The 13,319-nt window shown below is 42.5% G+C and overlaps 1 protein-coding gene across 10 annotated transcripts in view; it reads right to left on the reverse strand.

The window, feature by feature from the left end:
• The window catches only part of map4k5 (mitogen-activated protein kinase kinase kinase kinase 5), a 30,045-nt gene that overhangs the window by 10,771 nt on the left and 5,955 nt on the right, over positions 1–13,319 (reverse strand). For 6 of the 10 annotated variants that reach the window (XM_070978534.1, XM_070978532.1, XM_070978531.1 and 3 more), the window contains 14 exons: positions 8,984–9,074; positions 7,489–7,553; positions 7,307–7,362; positions 7,173–7,220; positions 5,601–5,643; positions 5,420–5,492; positions 4,749–4,880; positions 4,483–4,545; positions 4,278–4,359; positions 3,572–3,688; positions 2,651–2,729; positions 1,846–1,917; positions 739–797; positions 513–580 (listed from right to left, as the gene is read on the reverse strand). In XM_070978534.1, the coding sequence (XP_070834635.1) occupies positions 513–580; positions 739–797; positions 1,846–1,917; positions 2,651–2,729; positions 3,572–3,688; positions 4,278–4,359; positions 4,483–4,545; positions 4,749–4,880; positions 5,420–5,492; positions 5,601–5,643; positions 7,173–7,220; positions 7,307–7,362; positions 7,489–7,553; positions 8,984–9,074 (1,048 nt within the window). The remainder of the gene's footprint in view (positions 1–512; positions 581–738; positions 798–1,845; positions 1,918–2,650; positions 2,730–3,571; positions 3,689–4,277; positions 4,360–4,482; positions 4,546–4,748; positions 4,881–5,419; positions 5,493–5,600; positions 5,644–7,172; positions 7,221–7,306; positions 7,363–7,488; positions 7,554–8,983; positions 9,075–13,319) is intronic. The other 4 variants (XM_070978536.1, XM_070978537.1, XM_070978535.1 and 1 more) reach the window with 1 other exon arrangement.

A 13,319-nucleotide genomic window follows, 5' to 3' on the forward strand; every position in this document is an offset into this window, starting at 1 on the left:
AGTCAAAAGCACACGGACAAGTGAGAAGGAGCTTACAGGCCAAAACAACATTTCAAAGTGTAGATGGAGAGGGTGAGTTCATGCACAGACACAGGTTAGCTCCAGTAAATACGCAGGTTAATGTGAGAGACAGAGAGGAGCATCAAAAAGAAAACGTATTTACACTCAGTGTGCACAGCCGATATCAGCTCATAGTATTAAACCATACATTGTTCCTCAGCACTACCACTGCTACTACTGTGCATCTTTGCATTTTGTGTTTTTAATTCTAACAGACTCCAAAGACGTAAAATAAATACAACAACAAAACTTTAACCGTGCCTTTGTTTCTTTTCTCTGGATGAACCTCAATAGATGCACCAATCTAATAAATAAGCCAGGTCAATAGAGGTAGGGGGAGAGAGAGAGAGAGAGAGAGAGAGAGAGAGAGAGAGAGAGAGAGAGAGAGAGAGAGAGAGAGAGAGGTGGGGTAAATAGGAGCAGTTCCCGTGACAACAGTTTCCATGGATTACCTGGTTGTGATTCCTCCCTCTGCAAAGGGACTCCAGGGGGAGGGGAAGTCATTATCTTTACTCACATCCTGTGGAAAGATACATACGCACAAAAATAGATTTTTAAAAAATCGAATCCAATCGATTCACTTTTATCCTCACGTGCACTTCAAATTAATTGATTACAAACAGAAACAGAAGGTAGCTCTTGAACACTGGTATTGATTAAACTGAACATGATTATCACCATTTCAGAATGAGCTTCTGTTTCCTTCCGGAGCGGTGGTTCAAACTGGAGCTTGTCGACTGTAAATGAAAAAAGATGTGTAAAATTGTTTTTTTTCTTTAAATCATCTCACACACACCTTTGGCACTAGAGGGCATCAGTGCCCAACACTTAAGACACACACAGTCTTGGGAGAAGTACTCTTGTGTATTAGTAGCAGGAGCCTTGGAAAACACTCTTTGAGTCCATTCTTAACAAAAAAATCACATGTAAGAATGAACCAAAAGCAGATCAGCTGCTTCCATCACAACGTACCTGCCAAAACACCACAGAGGTCCTTCATAGATTTATTATGCTACTACGTGAATGTTTGGTCTGCACTCCACAGACAAGTCGCTCACCAAAGACAAACACAGATTACACTTGACACTAACCAGGTCTGTTCACTTTGGGGGAATATTGGTGCGTGAGCAAGAGTTACAAATAAATCATGGAGCAGATTCTGCTTAGTTTAGGTTTGAGGTCGCATTCTTTCAAACAGTCAATCCCGTAGAGGAGGCTGGTTTAGTGTCCAGTGTAAACATGGTGTGATCCTGCAGCAATTATGAAGGTGAAAGAAATGAACCCACCTGCCAATACATACTCCCACATAATCAGCTTCTAATTAACAAAGAAACTCTGTGTTCAAGAATTCAGACCGCAGTTTGTTTATTTTTTTCCAGCGTGTTTTTCCTGCTTGAGATATGCTGATAATGTGGAGGTGCTGCAGCATTTAAAACACAGATAACAGCGAGGAGGTGAGTCCTGACATACAGGAAAAGGTTTGAGAAAGTAAAGCTGAAGAATCAGGCGAGACGTCAACCTTATCTTCCTTGTTAGGATCCGATTAGTCATTTCATTTCAGTGAGTCAAACAGGAACCAAGACGTCACAATGTCCAAATTATCAGCCTTTTCAAGCTAAAGAGACTGTAAGTAGCCACCCCATGCAGAGGAACTCACCTTATTAGGGCCACGTAAATCTCAAACACAATGTTCTGTTATGTGCTACAATATGATCCTATTTCTCAGGAAGTCTTAGGAGTGAGCTGGGGAACAAACACACACTGTCTCACTACACTGTCACTAACCTGCGTCCCCCCTGTGTCCCTCAGTGAAGCTAGGACTTGAGCATGGCCCTCCTTGGTCTGTCCCATTGTTTGCTTCATGCAGGAGGGAAAGTCAGACGTAAGTGTGAGAAATTGAGATAAAACTTAACAGGAAGTGCATCTGGTACAAACAATCACAGCACGAGCAAGCACAAATCACAATGAAGCTACAAATAAATACAACAAACATCCAACAAAGACACAATATCTCACCATTGGACTGTTATTGTGTCAACCCAAAATGATGAAACGAGACACAGCCACACTTCTACCATGACCGGCACAACACAGCGACTTTATCTACGACATATGACGGCAACACAGACACACAACAACTTCCCTGAAGGGTCGCAAAATAATAGACATACACAATCTATTAAGCTGGGTCCTTTGCCAACAATTGTTGACTGTAAACCAAATTCCTCAAGAAACCTTTATGACCCCTTCAGACAAGCTATTTCACATTACTCACTGAGTAAAACATGAGGGACATTTAACCCGCTACTTAAAAACATCACACTGCACAGAAGCATCATGGACTCTACAACATCCACTATGTCTGCCATGAATCCCCAGGCTATTTTTATACACGCTACCACATGCTGTGGTCTGGCAACGTGTCAGCCAGTGTTTCAGGATTAGTGGGATGACCCTCAGACAAGCCGCTGGACCTCTATCAAGCTAAACAGCCAGGCTGACTGACATGCTGACCAATGACAGGACAGATTCATGGCAGGGGGGCTGAGTCTTGTACATGGTGATGGGTTGGGGCTTTTTGTTCACTTACAGTCTATCTCTGAGCGCGTCCTCTCAGCTCTGGCTTGTTTGTTGGTGGAGCGGATAGTGTGTCTGACTGCAGAGAGGGGCTGAAACAAAGAGTGAGAGAGACAGAGATTTAAAGAAAAGGAAAGCGGTTTTGACAGTGGGACCAAGTGGGTAAAGTGTGACGACTTTATATAACACCCACATTGCCTTGAGTCACTTGACACAATTATGACATTCATCTTTTGAAATAATCTGGAGAAACAAAATTCTGAAGCCTGCATGCCAACTTAAAGCAGAACTGAGAGCTGCTCTTTGCATCATCACATTATCATGCATCCCAGAGGCTGTTTGTTTGCAACGAGCTCCATTGCTTGCAGTCAATAGCCTTCAGGGTTTTTTCATTCATGGTGGCCAACACAGTGCTACTGCTGTCAGCGGGAGAAAAGCACAATGGTCTCTTAAAAGACACTGGTACCACCTCTTTGGCTGCCACATAGATGTGATGTTGATTCCAGTTGGAATAATAATGTCGATGGAGAGAATCAAGGAGAGGGGGGAAGGGAAGTTTAATGGCAACATGAAAACACACTTCAGCAAAGCTCAACTTTTATCTTGTATCATCACAGAAAAAGCAAACTGCTGATTCTTAGATTCAGTTCTGACAGAGAGTCAGTGTTTACATGATTTGGTAGCCTCACTTTTTACGAGAAGTGCTTGTTTTTTAGCATTTTCTTACGACCACACAAATGAAGCAATAGTTTTAATATTTCAGGATATACTTTCAAAAAAGTTATCAATGTGTTTCTTCATCTTCTTATACATCATCACTTCTTTATGGGCTGCACAGACTTTTAATTTCCTTCTTAAGTTCTCAAAGCAAAGGTGAAGTTGCCACAGCCTTGGTGCCATTTTTAAAAAGATATGTGATGGAGTCAGGCATTACCTCGAGGTCATCATCGTCCACCTCGCTGTAATGCTGGTGGTTGTCTGGGTTGTTCATCTTGTCTAGAAGGTCAACAGCGAGCCTCCTTGTCAAGCCTGTCTGGGCCATGAACATATGCTGCAACAAGCAAGGCAGAATTCGGGTTATAGTAATAGTTTGTACATCTCTAAATTCACGTACAAGGTCCATGCAACCTGGAACATTAACATCCCTGCTGAAGTGATATCAAAGTCCTAGTTTTAGTGTTATAGAGTAATTAATCCGTCTACATTAATCATCAGATTCCTGGACCATCAGGATGAGACACCTTTCCTCTGAGACGTGCACTGTGCTGATGATGAGAGGAGCTATCTGTTCAGAACGGTCTGTTTCTGAACAGATAGCTCTTCTTAGGCTGGAGCCTCAGTCTTCTTCCTCTTTGGACTGAGGCCTTGTTGACATTATCTAAGAATGTCACTGTTCATAACTTGTTTTCATTAACTATGGTGCAACTGTACTTTAAACCAGTTTAGGGCCAGACTATAATATATGTATATAACAAGCTAAAATATAGTACAGGAACTGAAGGAAGAAACAGTATAAAAAAAAAAAAAAAAAGACTTTTAAAAATTAGCATGCAGATTTTCCATTGTGAACAGGTTCAGGAAAACAGTGTAAACATTACAATGTCCTACAATATATGTGAGTGAGCAATAAGATTCATTACCGATAGAAGTTTTTCTGCAGTGGGCCTCTTCTTTGGATTCTTGGTCAGAGACACTTTAACGAAGTTATGGAAGGCAGAGGACCTGGGGTACGAGATGATTTTGTTCATATGCGGTGATCAGCACTATTATCCCATTATAGGACCAAAGTATATAGTATCGTGATGTAATCCCCGAATAGCACACTGAAAATTCTGGGGCACTCACCATTTGTTTTTGTCCTTTAGCTTCGGAGGCTGGAAGCTGCTCTTCGACATCAGAAACAAAGCCCTAAAACAAAAACACATGGAGTGAGAGTGGTTTAGGCAGACTTAAGGAGGGAAATATAGGTGACCCAAAGTAAAGAATGACAGTGCCTGGAACCTCTTCTTATACCAGCCTAAATGTACTTTGACTTAAACAGGATGGCCGTTTAAGAGTAACACAAAAGATGAAAGAAGCCTAAGAATCATCTGATGAAGCTCTGATCATACCTCATCGGGTGCAGGTCAAACATTGGAGGCTGTAGCTCGGCCAGCTCTATGGACGTGATGCCAACAGCCCAGATATCACACAGCTGGTTGTAGCCACCGTTCTTCTCCACCGCTGCTACTTCTGGAGCCATCCTGCACAGATTCAGGACAAGAATTCAGTTGTGACTCCAAAAATAAGACCGAAAGGTTGGTCAGCGAGGCCTCCTTCAAGTGAAAACCAGCACTGATACAAATATGAGATAGGAAATGGAAATGATTTTCGGTCAGGAAACAGGTCGGAAAGAGGCCTTGCACTTCCTGAAATTAGGCCTCCTTGAAGTGGAGTTTAGAGGTCATGGTCAGTGAGAGAACAGCAGTCCTGAAGCCAGTATGGATTCAGTGTCATGCTCAGAAACACTTGAGCTGCTGTGGGAATTTGATTTGAACTTTTATCTTTCAGGGCAACACCTTATCACCACAAACTAGATTCTGTTCGATAAAATGTGGTGACACAGACAGCTGACTGGAAAATGTTTTAATAACGGATTGAAAGTATTTAATAAATGCTTGTGTGAATCAAACTAACTCCAAAATAACAGTTCAAGAACTGAATAGGTCAAGAACTGTCAAATAACAGTTCTTGACCTATTCAAAGGCAGACTGGTGTATATGATGAAGGGCGACACACTTACCAATAAGGTGTTCCAATGAAGGACTTTCTTTTCGCAATGGTGGCTGTTATTTTGGCTGCAACTCCAAAGTCAGCTGTAATGAAGATCGACAGGGGCTTTTCAGATTATGTAATCCACATACGACTGAAAGCTACAGAGGAGTTCAAGTCCTTGAGAATTAAGACGCTGAAGAGCATCTTACCTAACTTCACGTCTCCGTTGTCTGTAAGAAGTATGTTGGCACCCTGACAAAAAAAATCCCACAAACATTTATTTCACCTTGAGAGAATGTTACAGATAATAATGTTATTATGACATAACCAAGGTGACTTAGAGGTGCAGTCATTGATTCTAATCAAATACAGTTTGTGTCAAACTCAGCGAATATCTCCTCAGCAGCACAACACTATTCCAGCCAAACAGCAGCCGATGGCCTTCATGCTTGTTCTCAGAACATCCATCCATCCATTATCTATACCGCCTATCCCTTTCGGGGTTGCGGGGGGCTGGAGCCTATCCCAGCTACAATGGGCGAGAGGCGGGGTACACCCTGAACCGGTCACCATCAAACATTCACACTCACACTCACACCTACAGACAATTTAGAGTCATCAATTAACCTAATGAGCATGTTTTTGGTCTGTGGGAGGAAGCCAGAGTACCCGGAGAGAACCCACGCATGCACAGGAAGAACATGCAAACCTGTCAAACATGAACCGGGGATCGAACCGGCAACCTTCTTGCTGTGAGGCACGCGCACTACCTGCTGCGCCACCGTGCAGCCCGTTCTCAGAACATGTTAACACCATTATGTGTTAACGTTGATGAGGCTTTTCAATGGTGGAGACACCTTTGAGAGTTCAAAGGTTGCTGTTTCTGCTTGATAGGTGAATGACATTAGTGATGCCATGTTTTTCTAACGTGAGGTTTGTTTGTGAGGTTTGTGATTTGTGTGTCAGGTAACATTAAATTACTTGCCCACAGATATTCAGCTTTCTTTCTCGTTTGCCAAGATATGCTGTTGATGTGATGTGAGCAGTAGTAACAGGAAGGTTGTGAGTGTTGCTGTCTGGCGCTGGTGTGCTGGCTCTAACAAACCCTCTCCTCCTCTCTTCATGTTAGCTATGTGTGCATGAATTTGGGGGGGGCGTGGCTTCAGGGGGAGCAGCGAAAGGTGGGAGGAGTAATTCTCAAACTATTCTGTCACAGCTCAAGCTAAAGTGAGCTGACGTGTTGTCGAACTGGTTCATAACAAAGTGCTGGTCATGTGTTAAACCTTCTCTGTAACATCTGGTCTAGCTGAAGCATTAACTGCTGGCCTGTTACTGAGCTGAAAAGTTGCTCCTGTATCACAGTTTTCGACAGTTCCACTGAAAGTGTTTCTGTTGGCTGTGACTGACAGTGTCTCTGGTGGCATCCTGCGGTGAGAGCAGAGGAAACAGGAAGTGCTTGCTGTGTAGAGCTGAGTAAAGATAATAGGTCAAGCCCTGACCCTCTGTGATAACACATGATGCAGCCTGTGTGTGCACCAGACACTATCAACTTCAGCTCAACCTCAAAACTGCTGTGAAGTGACACCATTGGTCACATGCTTTCAAGTGACCACATCCTCTGTTGCATTTCTCATATGACTTCAGTTCACACCTTTGCAGTGCTGCTGTGCTAGAGAGAAGTCAAACCCCTGCACTGCTCGAGAGCCGAGGGTCAGCTAGAGCAGGCCTGACCTGGTTAAAATTAGGGCTACAAGAGAACACAGACAAAACAGAAATGATACCTTGATGTCACGGTGCATCTTGCCCTTGGTGTGCAGATATCCCAAACCCTGAAAATGAAATTAATAAGTTCTGTAATGAGTTTCATTGCGATTTCAAATATTGCAATATGCAAATGATTGAAAAGTGCAATTACCTGTAAGGTCTCTCTGCAGACATACGCTATCTGAAGCTCTGAAAGAGGTCCCGTCACTGTAACGACACAATTTCATGGGTGAGGGAGGGTGAGGTGAGTGGTATTGAGTTGTTTGAAATCTGCAACCTCACCGCTAGATTCCACTACCCCCTTCACACTGGACCTTTCAGAGAAAAGCTCACCATGATAAATGTCCTGCAGAGATCCTCCACCACAGTACTCCATACATATCCAAAGCTTCTCTCGACTGATGAAAAGAGAGAAAATTGTAAGTTAAGACTTGCTGCTTTGCCACTAAGTTTGACGCACTTACTAGACAGCTAAGTGGTGCTGGGTGGTGGGGAGGAGGGTGGAGTGGTTAGCACACAAGCTATTATTACTAATAATTTTGTAATGAAAGGAGACATTAGCCACCATCTACTCCATCTTCGCCCCCAACGTCTCAAAAGTCAATCAGAACTGCTGAACAGGTGTTGCAGGGAGGGTCGAGCTTGCGTTCATCTCAGCAGTGTGCTTGCTGGCCTGTATTTGTGCACATAGCGCAGAAATGCTTCTGCACACACATACTGTTATACTATATACACATACTGTGCGCTCGGATCACTTGCATGTGCCTGGTTTATCTGCGTGTGTTGTGACACTAATTGAACCCAAAAGAGGAGCTTTTTCTGTGTTTCTCATTCTACATTTAAGAAAAAAAAAAAAGGGGTTGGTTGTCGATTACCATGGCGGTATCTACAGTTAAGTGGCCAAATATTTTGACAAAAGGCAAAACATACTTAAGGAGCACAAGCATCCTACAATCAGCAATCTGCCCTGAAACAACTTCATCGGCATGTTAATAAAAAAAGGGTAAGTGCTTCTGCAGAAAGCTGAAAAATAAACAAAGGTTAGGCTTCAGACATTCGGTGAACTGGAGGTCTGACAGCAGAGGGTGAGCAAAAAAATGATGTCAACACTCTGACAAGCTAAAAAGTAGACTGTGATCAAACTGTGACAGTTGGCCTGCAGAGGCGTTGATACTGTACACTGACCCAGATTTCCAATCACAACTGTGCTACTTCTCACACCTTTTAGTTGAACATGGAAATGATTTCAGCTCAGGAAAAAGGTCTGAAAGGAAACTTCAGCTTCCCCACATAAAACTGTGTTTCTTCTAATACAACTAATATACTTCTAGAATGATTAATGCATGGTGTGTTGCTCATTAACATTTTACAGTAACCATTTGTGCTCTGTGTGGCAAGACTGTACCAAGACAGGCCTGCTGTGATAACACATGCATCTCTCTGGACTAAAGGCCATATAAAACACATCAGAGGCTCATATTCCAGTTAAACCTGCTGGAAGTCGGAGGCAGCAGTGGGCGGACCGGCGCAACTTCCCTTAGATAGCAGCCACAAAACACAGTCTCCATTAAAACATGTGAGCCGCATCCTGGCACTGAAGGGCCTCGTCAGCACCAGTTAGCCCAGTTCAAGGGCTTGAGTCATACTTTCACACACAGGTGTGACTAAGTAATTAAATACGTCATGTGAGTTTCAGGCAGCGGCTCGTTAACTCCCTTTGACAGTAAGATATGAATTCCACAAATGTCAAACCTCGGCCTGGCTGTGAGAGAGGACAAAACACTGAGTATAAAATGAGAAAGCAGCAGTATTTTAAGCTGGCTCTTACCAGAGGTAGCTCCCAAAGTAGGCCACAATATTGTGGTGCATGCATTCCTTCACCATGAAGATTTCCTGCTGTATGATGGAAAAGTCATCCCCTGGAAACAGAGGGAGAAATCACACAGACACATGGACAAAAAATTAGATTTTCTTTCTTTTTTTTTTTTCATTTTAAAATCAGATATTTTCCATGTGGAAATAAACACGTAACAAAACGACTGCGGGCATGAAATTACTTGACATTTAGGGTCAACAATTTGAGTTATGATTCATCTTCAAAACCTACACAATAGAATGTATGTTTTGACATTGGAACAGACGTTGAATTTGAAACACTTACAAAAACAACCACTCACAGCATTTCAGATTATACAAAGGTTGTGCGTGCCTTAAAGTGCAGGCTCTAGAAAACACTCAAATCTTTCCTTTTAGTTTGCCAGACTCAAAACCACAGACGTCTTCCTATATTTCCCTCTGACTATATGGTTCAATATTTCACCTCAGCGTGAATACAGGAGATTACAGTACAGCCAAAAACAATAGAAGGAACACCTTGTACTTTTAAAGTTTATGCGGTAAAGACTGATATCCAGGCTGCTTTCCAGTTCAGCAAAGCACTCTAACACATCCGACCAGGAGGAAGTAAGAAGACAAAAATATGTAAGCCCAGCTGCTCCCAATTGTGCAGAGACATGGCCCTGGAATACATTAACAGGAGGTTAAGATTACCAGGCTCTGCCAGCTTCAGTGCTCTATCAACAGACTGTCATCAAAGGCATCAGTCCAGGCTAAGCTCATTTAATGAATACGATCTCTGCCAAAAAAAACTGAACATTACTTGTGGTGGGAAATTACTGTCAACAAACACTTTTCTCCCATTCTTCCTTCTTATGGCCAAGTGTGTCAATTCTGCTCACCTATGCTGCACGTAAACAAAGATGTTTTGATGGCTGAACCCTCATCTAAAAATCAGCTGTTTCATAAAAATAGTTTAGTGTCTTGCAAATTTTGGCAACTACCATCAGCTGCGGCCTGAGGACAAGAAGAAGTTCTTGACCTGTACTTTGTACATACTGCTCCAGACACTATACCAGGTGGCTTGTGGTCTAGCCTAATTAAAAAGACAGAGGGGCACTTGAATTGTGGAAGAAAACATGATAAATGGAGAAATATCCTGGACCGCTGTGGCTTTTTTTGAGCACACAAACAGTTTGAGCCCATTGAGGCAACTGCTGAACAGCAGTCCTGTTTTCAGTCTGTCTGGGAGGGGTTAGGCTCTCTCATGTGAGTCTGAATTAAAGTCTGGTTGGAATGCCGACACGTGCTTTACTATCCTGACCAACAAACAGTAAATTAATATTAGCTCTGAACTTATGGTCAGCACCTAACTTCAGTATTTAGTAAGATCAGAAGACTTGAGATAATGTAACTATTGGATGTCTGAACCTCACAAACAAACAACCATGCACCTGCATCCATGGTGTCCATGAAGTATTCAGTGTTTTACAAACTTAAACTATAGTAGAATTAGTATTTAGTCTCACTTGTTCAATCATGAGGGTGAGATGAAGACCTTGAGGGATAAGGCTGGAAAATTTAGTGTAAACATACGACATGAAAAGATTCAAATCAATTGTAAGATCCTCCAGTTTTTTTAAGCTTTTCATGGCTGGTGCCCCCTACATGTCGGACCCCTCGGGCCCCCCTCCATCCCACGGTCCAACTACAAACTCAGTGGTGACTGCGCCTTTGCGGTCGTGGTCCCTGAACCCTGGAACAACCTCCCACTCTCTGTTAGACCGCCCCCCCCCCAAAAAAAAACTACCTTTACTCTTCTTTCAGTTTTATGTAGTTGACTGTCATTGTTTGAGCCGTGTCTCTGTTTTGCCATTTTAACAATGTTTTATGAAATGTTATTGACTTTTACTGTTCTTTGGCTTTGAACGCTGCACGGCACTTTCATCAGCTTCTGTTGTTTTTAAATGTGCTCTTGACAAACTTGACAAACAAGTTATGTCTGCGTAGTTAACCTTTTTTCATTCCTCTCTGCCATAAACCTCCATTGTTGTCCAAAACCAAAAGCACATCAATGAGCCCCCCCCACACGCACACTGCACATGTTGCTTCATTACAAGGGAACTGTAGTTTATTTTCAGTTGATCCCACATATTTATTCGTGCTGCTGTAAATACTCACTAGTTACCAGAGCATCAAAGCTGGAGTAATTCACAGCTGAAAATAGCCACCAACAAATGCTTTGCTAACTACTGTCTGAGTTACATTCACAATATGTTTTCACAGAGACATTTATGTCTTTAGTAGGAACCAATGGGTTTGGGGTGGAGTGCTACTGACAGAGCAGGGCAGTCAGAGAGTATTCAGAGACAGCACAACACGTGGACAATTTTGGTCTTTTCATGGGATTTGTTGACAGTAACAAAAATACACAACATGACTAATCTTGTCCATCAATCAAGGGGAGGAGACATGTCACGAAAATACTTTTTTAGCTTTTACGCAGCTGAGATGTTGATGTGCAAAAGGAAGAACAAGTCACCAGTGAGAAGACGTGTTATGAACATACAACATGCTGCATGTGGAAAGTGTGAGTGGAGTGTACATCCAACTGGTTTTACATGTCCCAGTCATTAATAGCTGTAAGCGTAGGCATGTTTTTACTGTTATTATGATTCAACAGCCATGACATATTAAGGGCGTTTAATTCACTATCCTGTTGAGTACCTCAGACCTCTTCAACAATTCCAGTTCTACATGTAGTTTGGGATGCTGCAATCAATACAAGTCTTTGAACTTCCTGTTTAAGTCTTCTTCATGAGATTCCTCTCATTTGCTCAGCACCCTGCCACAGTCCTGTCTCTCCATGCTTGAGACCTGGCTGCAGCCATTTTTCCTACACGCTAATCATCTCCATTTCTCAATTACTATCCTTGTTATTATTTAATTATTAGTCTTGCTTGACAAGTCTGTAACAAAGGCTGCGGTGAGCTGCCAATATTATTCAGTTTCAACCCCTCCCTAAAGTTAAAGTCTTGTTTAATTACCTTCATGTGGCAGAGTGAAGATGCAATGAATGTCTCACAGTAGCTAGTGTTTTGCAGCTTCAGTGCATGGCTTTAAAGATGACAAATGCGAAATTAATTTCCTGCATTATTCTTTGTTTGCCACATTGCAAAATTCAAAGTGAAAGTCACACTTCTGGGAGCTCATTAATCTTGTCACAATTGCATTTATAATCACAGCGTTATTACATTTGGTGTCATTTTCACACCGTTGGTTACAAATATATCTGTTGACAGAGAGCAAAATGGTGTGAGGAGCCACAAAAATTTCAGCAAGGGTAATTTCAGTGACACGACTCTGAGCTCGGTCAGAAGAAAAAATAAAAAAAACATAAAACACTCTTCTCTTCTTGGTGAGTGGAGGCCTAAGAGCGTAGCCACTTCCTCTCAGACTGAGCGCTTCCCTCTACTCCCTTAATATACACATCCTCGCTCACTGCCTCAACTCTCAATTCAATGTGTTGAGGTTGTTCAGTGTCTCACGGCAATGTGATTTGATGGATTTTCTGTCAGTTTACTCGTAACATGACTGTCTGGAGGAAAGAAGTTTATAACCAAAAGTAAGAATGAAACAATCTGAGGGGATCAGTGGAGATTTGATAACTTTTCCAAAAGTTACTGCTTCTGTTCAGACGGGACAGCTTATAGAGAACAAATGGAACTGCATGCAGAGATGACGGGCATTGTTCCACACCCAAACGACTTGCAGCGGCAGAATTTCTAATGGAAACTGCCAGAAGGCTGGTGCCAACTTCTGAGTGACAGTAACAACGACAGAAAGAAAATTTACTGTCATAAAGAGAAAAGAGGCATCCTGAGATGAAGAAACCGGCGACTAAAGGTCTGAGCACTTTCTCCATCTTCCCTCAGTGGTCACTGAATGAGGACCAACACTCATTTGGTCTTCAATAGTCATTTATCGGCCAGTTTATCAGACTAATCTGCTCTGTTCTCTACAGTCCCTGTAGCCAGAGGGCTTCACCACTCCTATCTCCTGTCTCCTGTCTCAGTCTGTGTCCTTTACTTCATACCAGCGTCACTCCTCCTGGTCAAACCTGTTTGAGTCTATGGTCCACCCAAAGCTGTTTTGAAGCACAGAGAGGTGTGACTCTTGCAAAAGTGGGGGTAAAGAAAAGAGAGTCCTGCTTAAGCAGGACGACCTGGGCTGGGTTAATCCTTGCTTCGCCACAAAAAAAAAAAAAAAAAAGGCAAATAAGAACAGAGCAAATATGAATAGTGCTTACAGATGCTTATGGGAAAACC

The sequence above is a fragment of the Chaetodon trifascialis genome, chromosome 14, assembly GCF_039877785.1.
Source record: "Chaetodon trifascialis isolate fChaTrf1 chromosome 14, fChaTrf1.hap1, whole genome shotgun sequence".
Classification (NCBI taxonomy): domain Eukaryota; kingdom Metazoa; phylum Chordata; class Actinopteri; order Chaetodontiformes; family Chaetodontidae; genus Chaetodon; species Chaetodon trifascialis.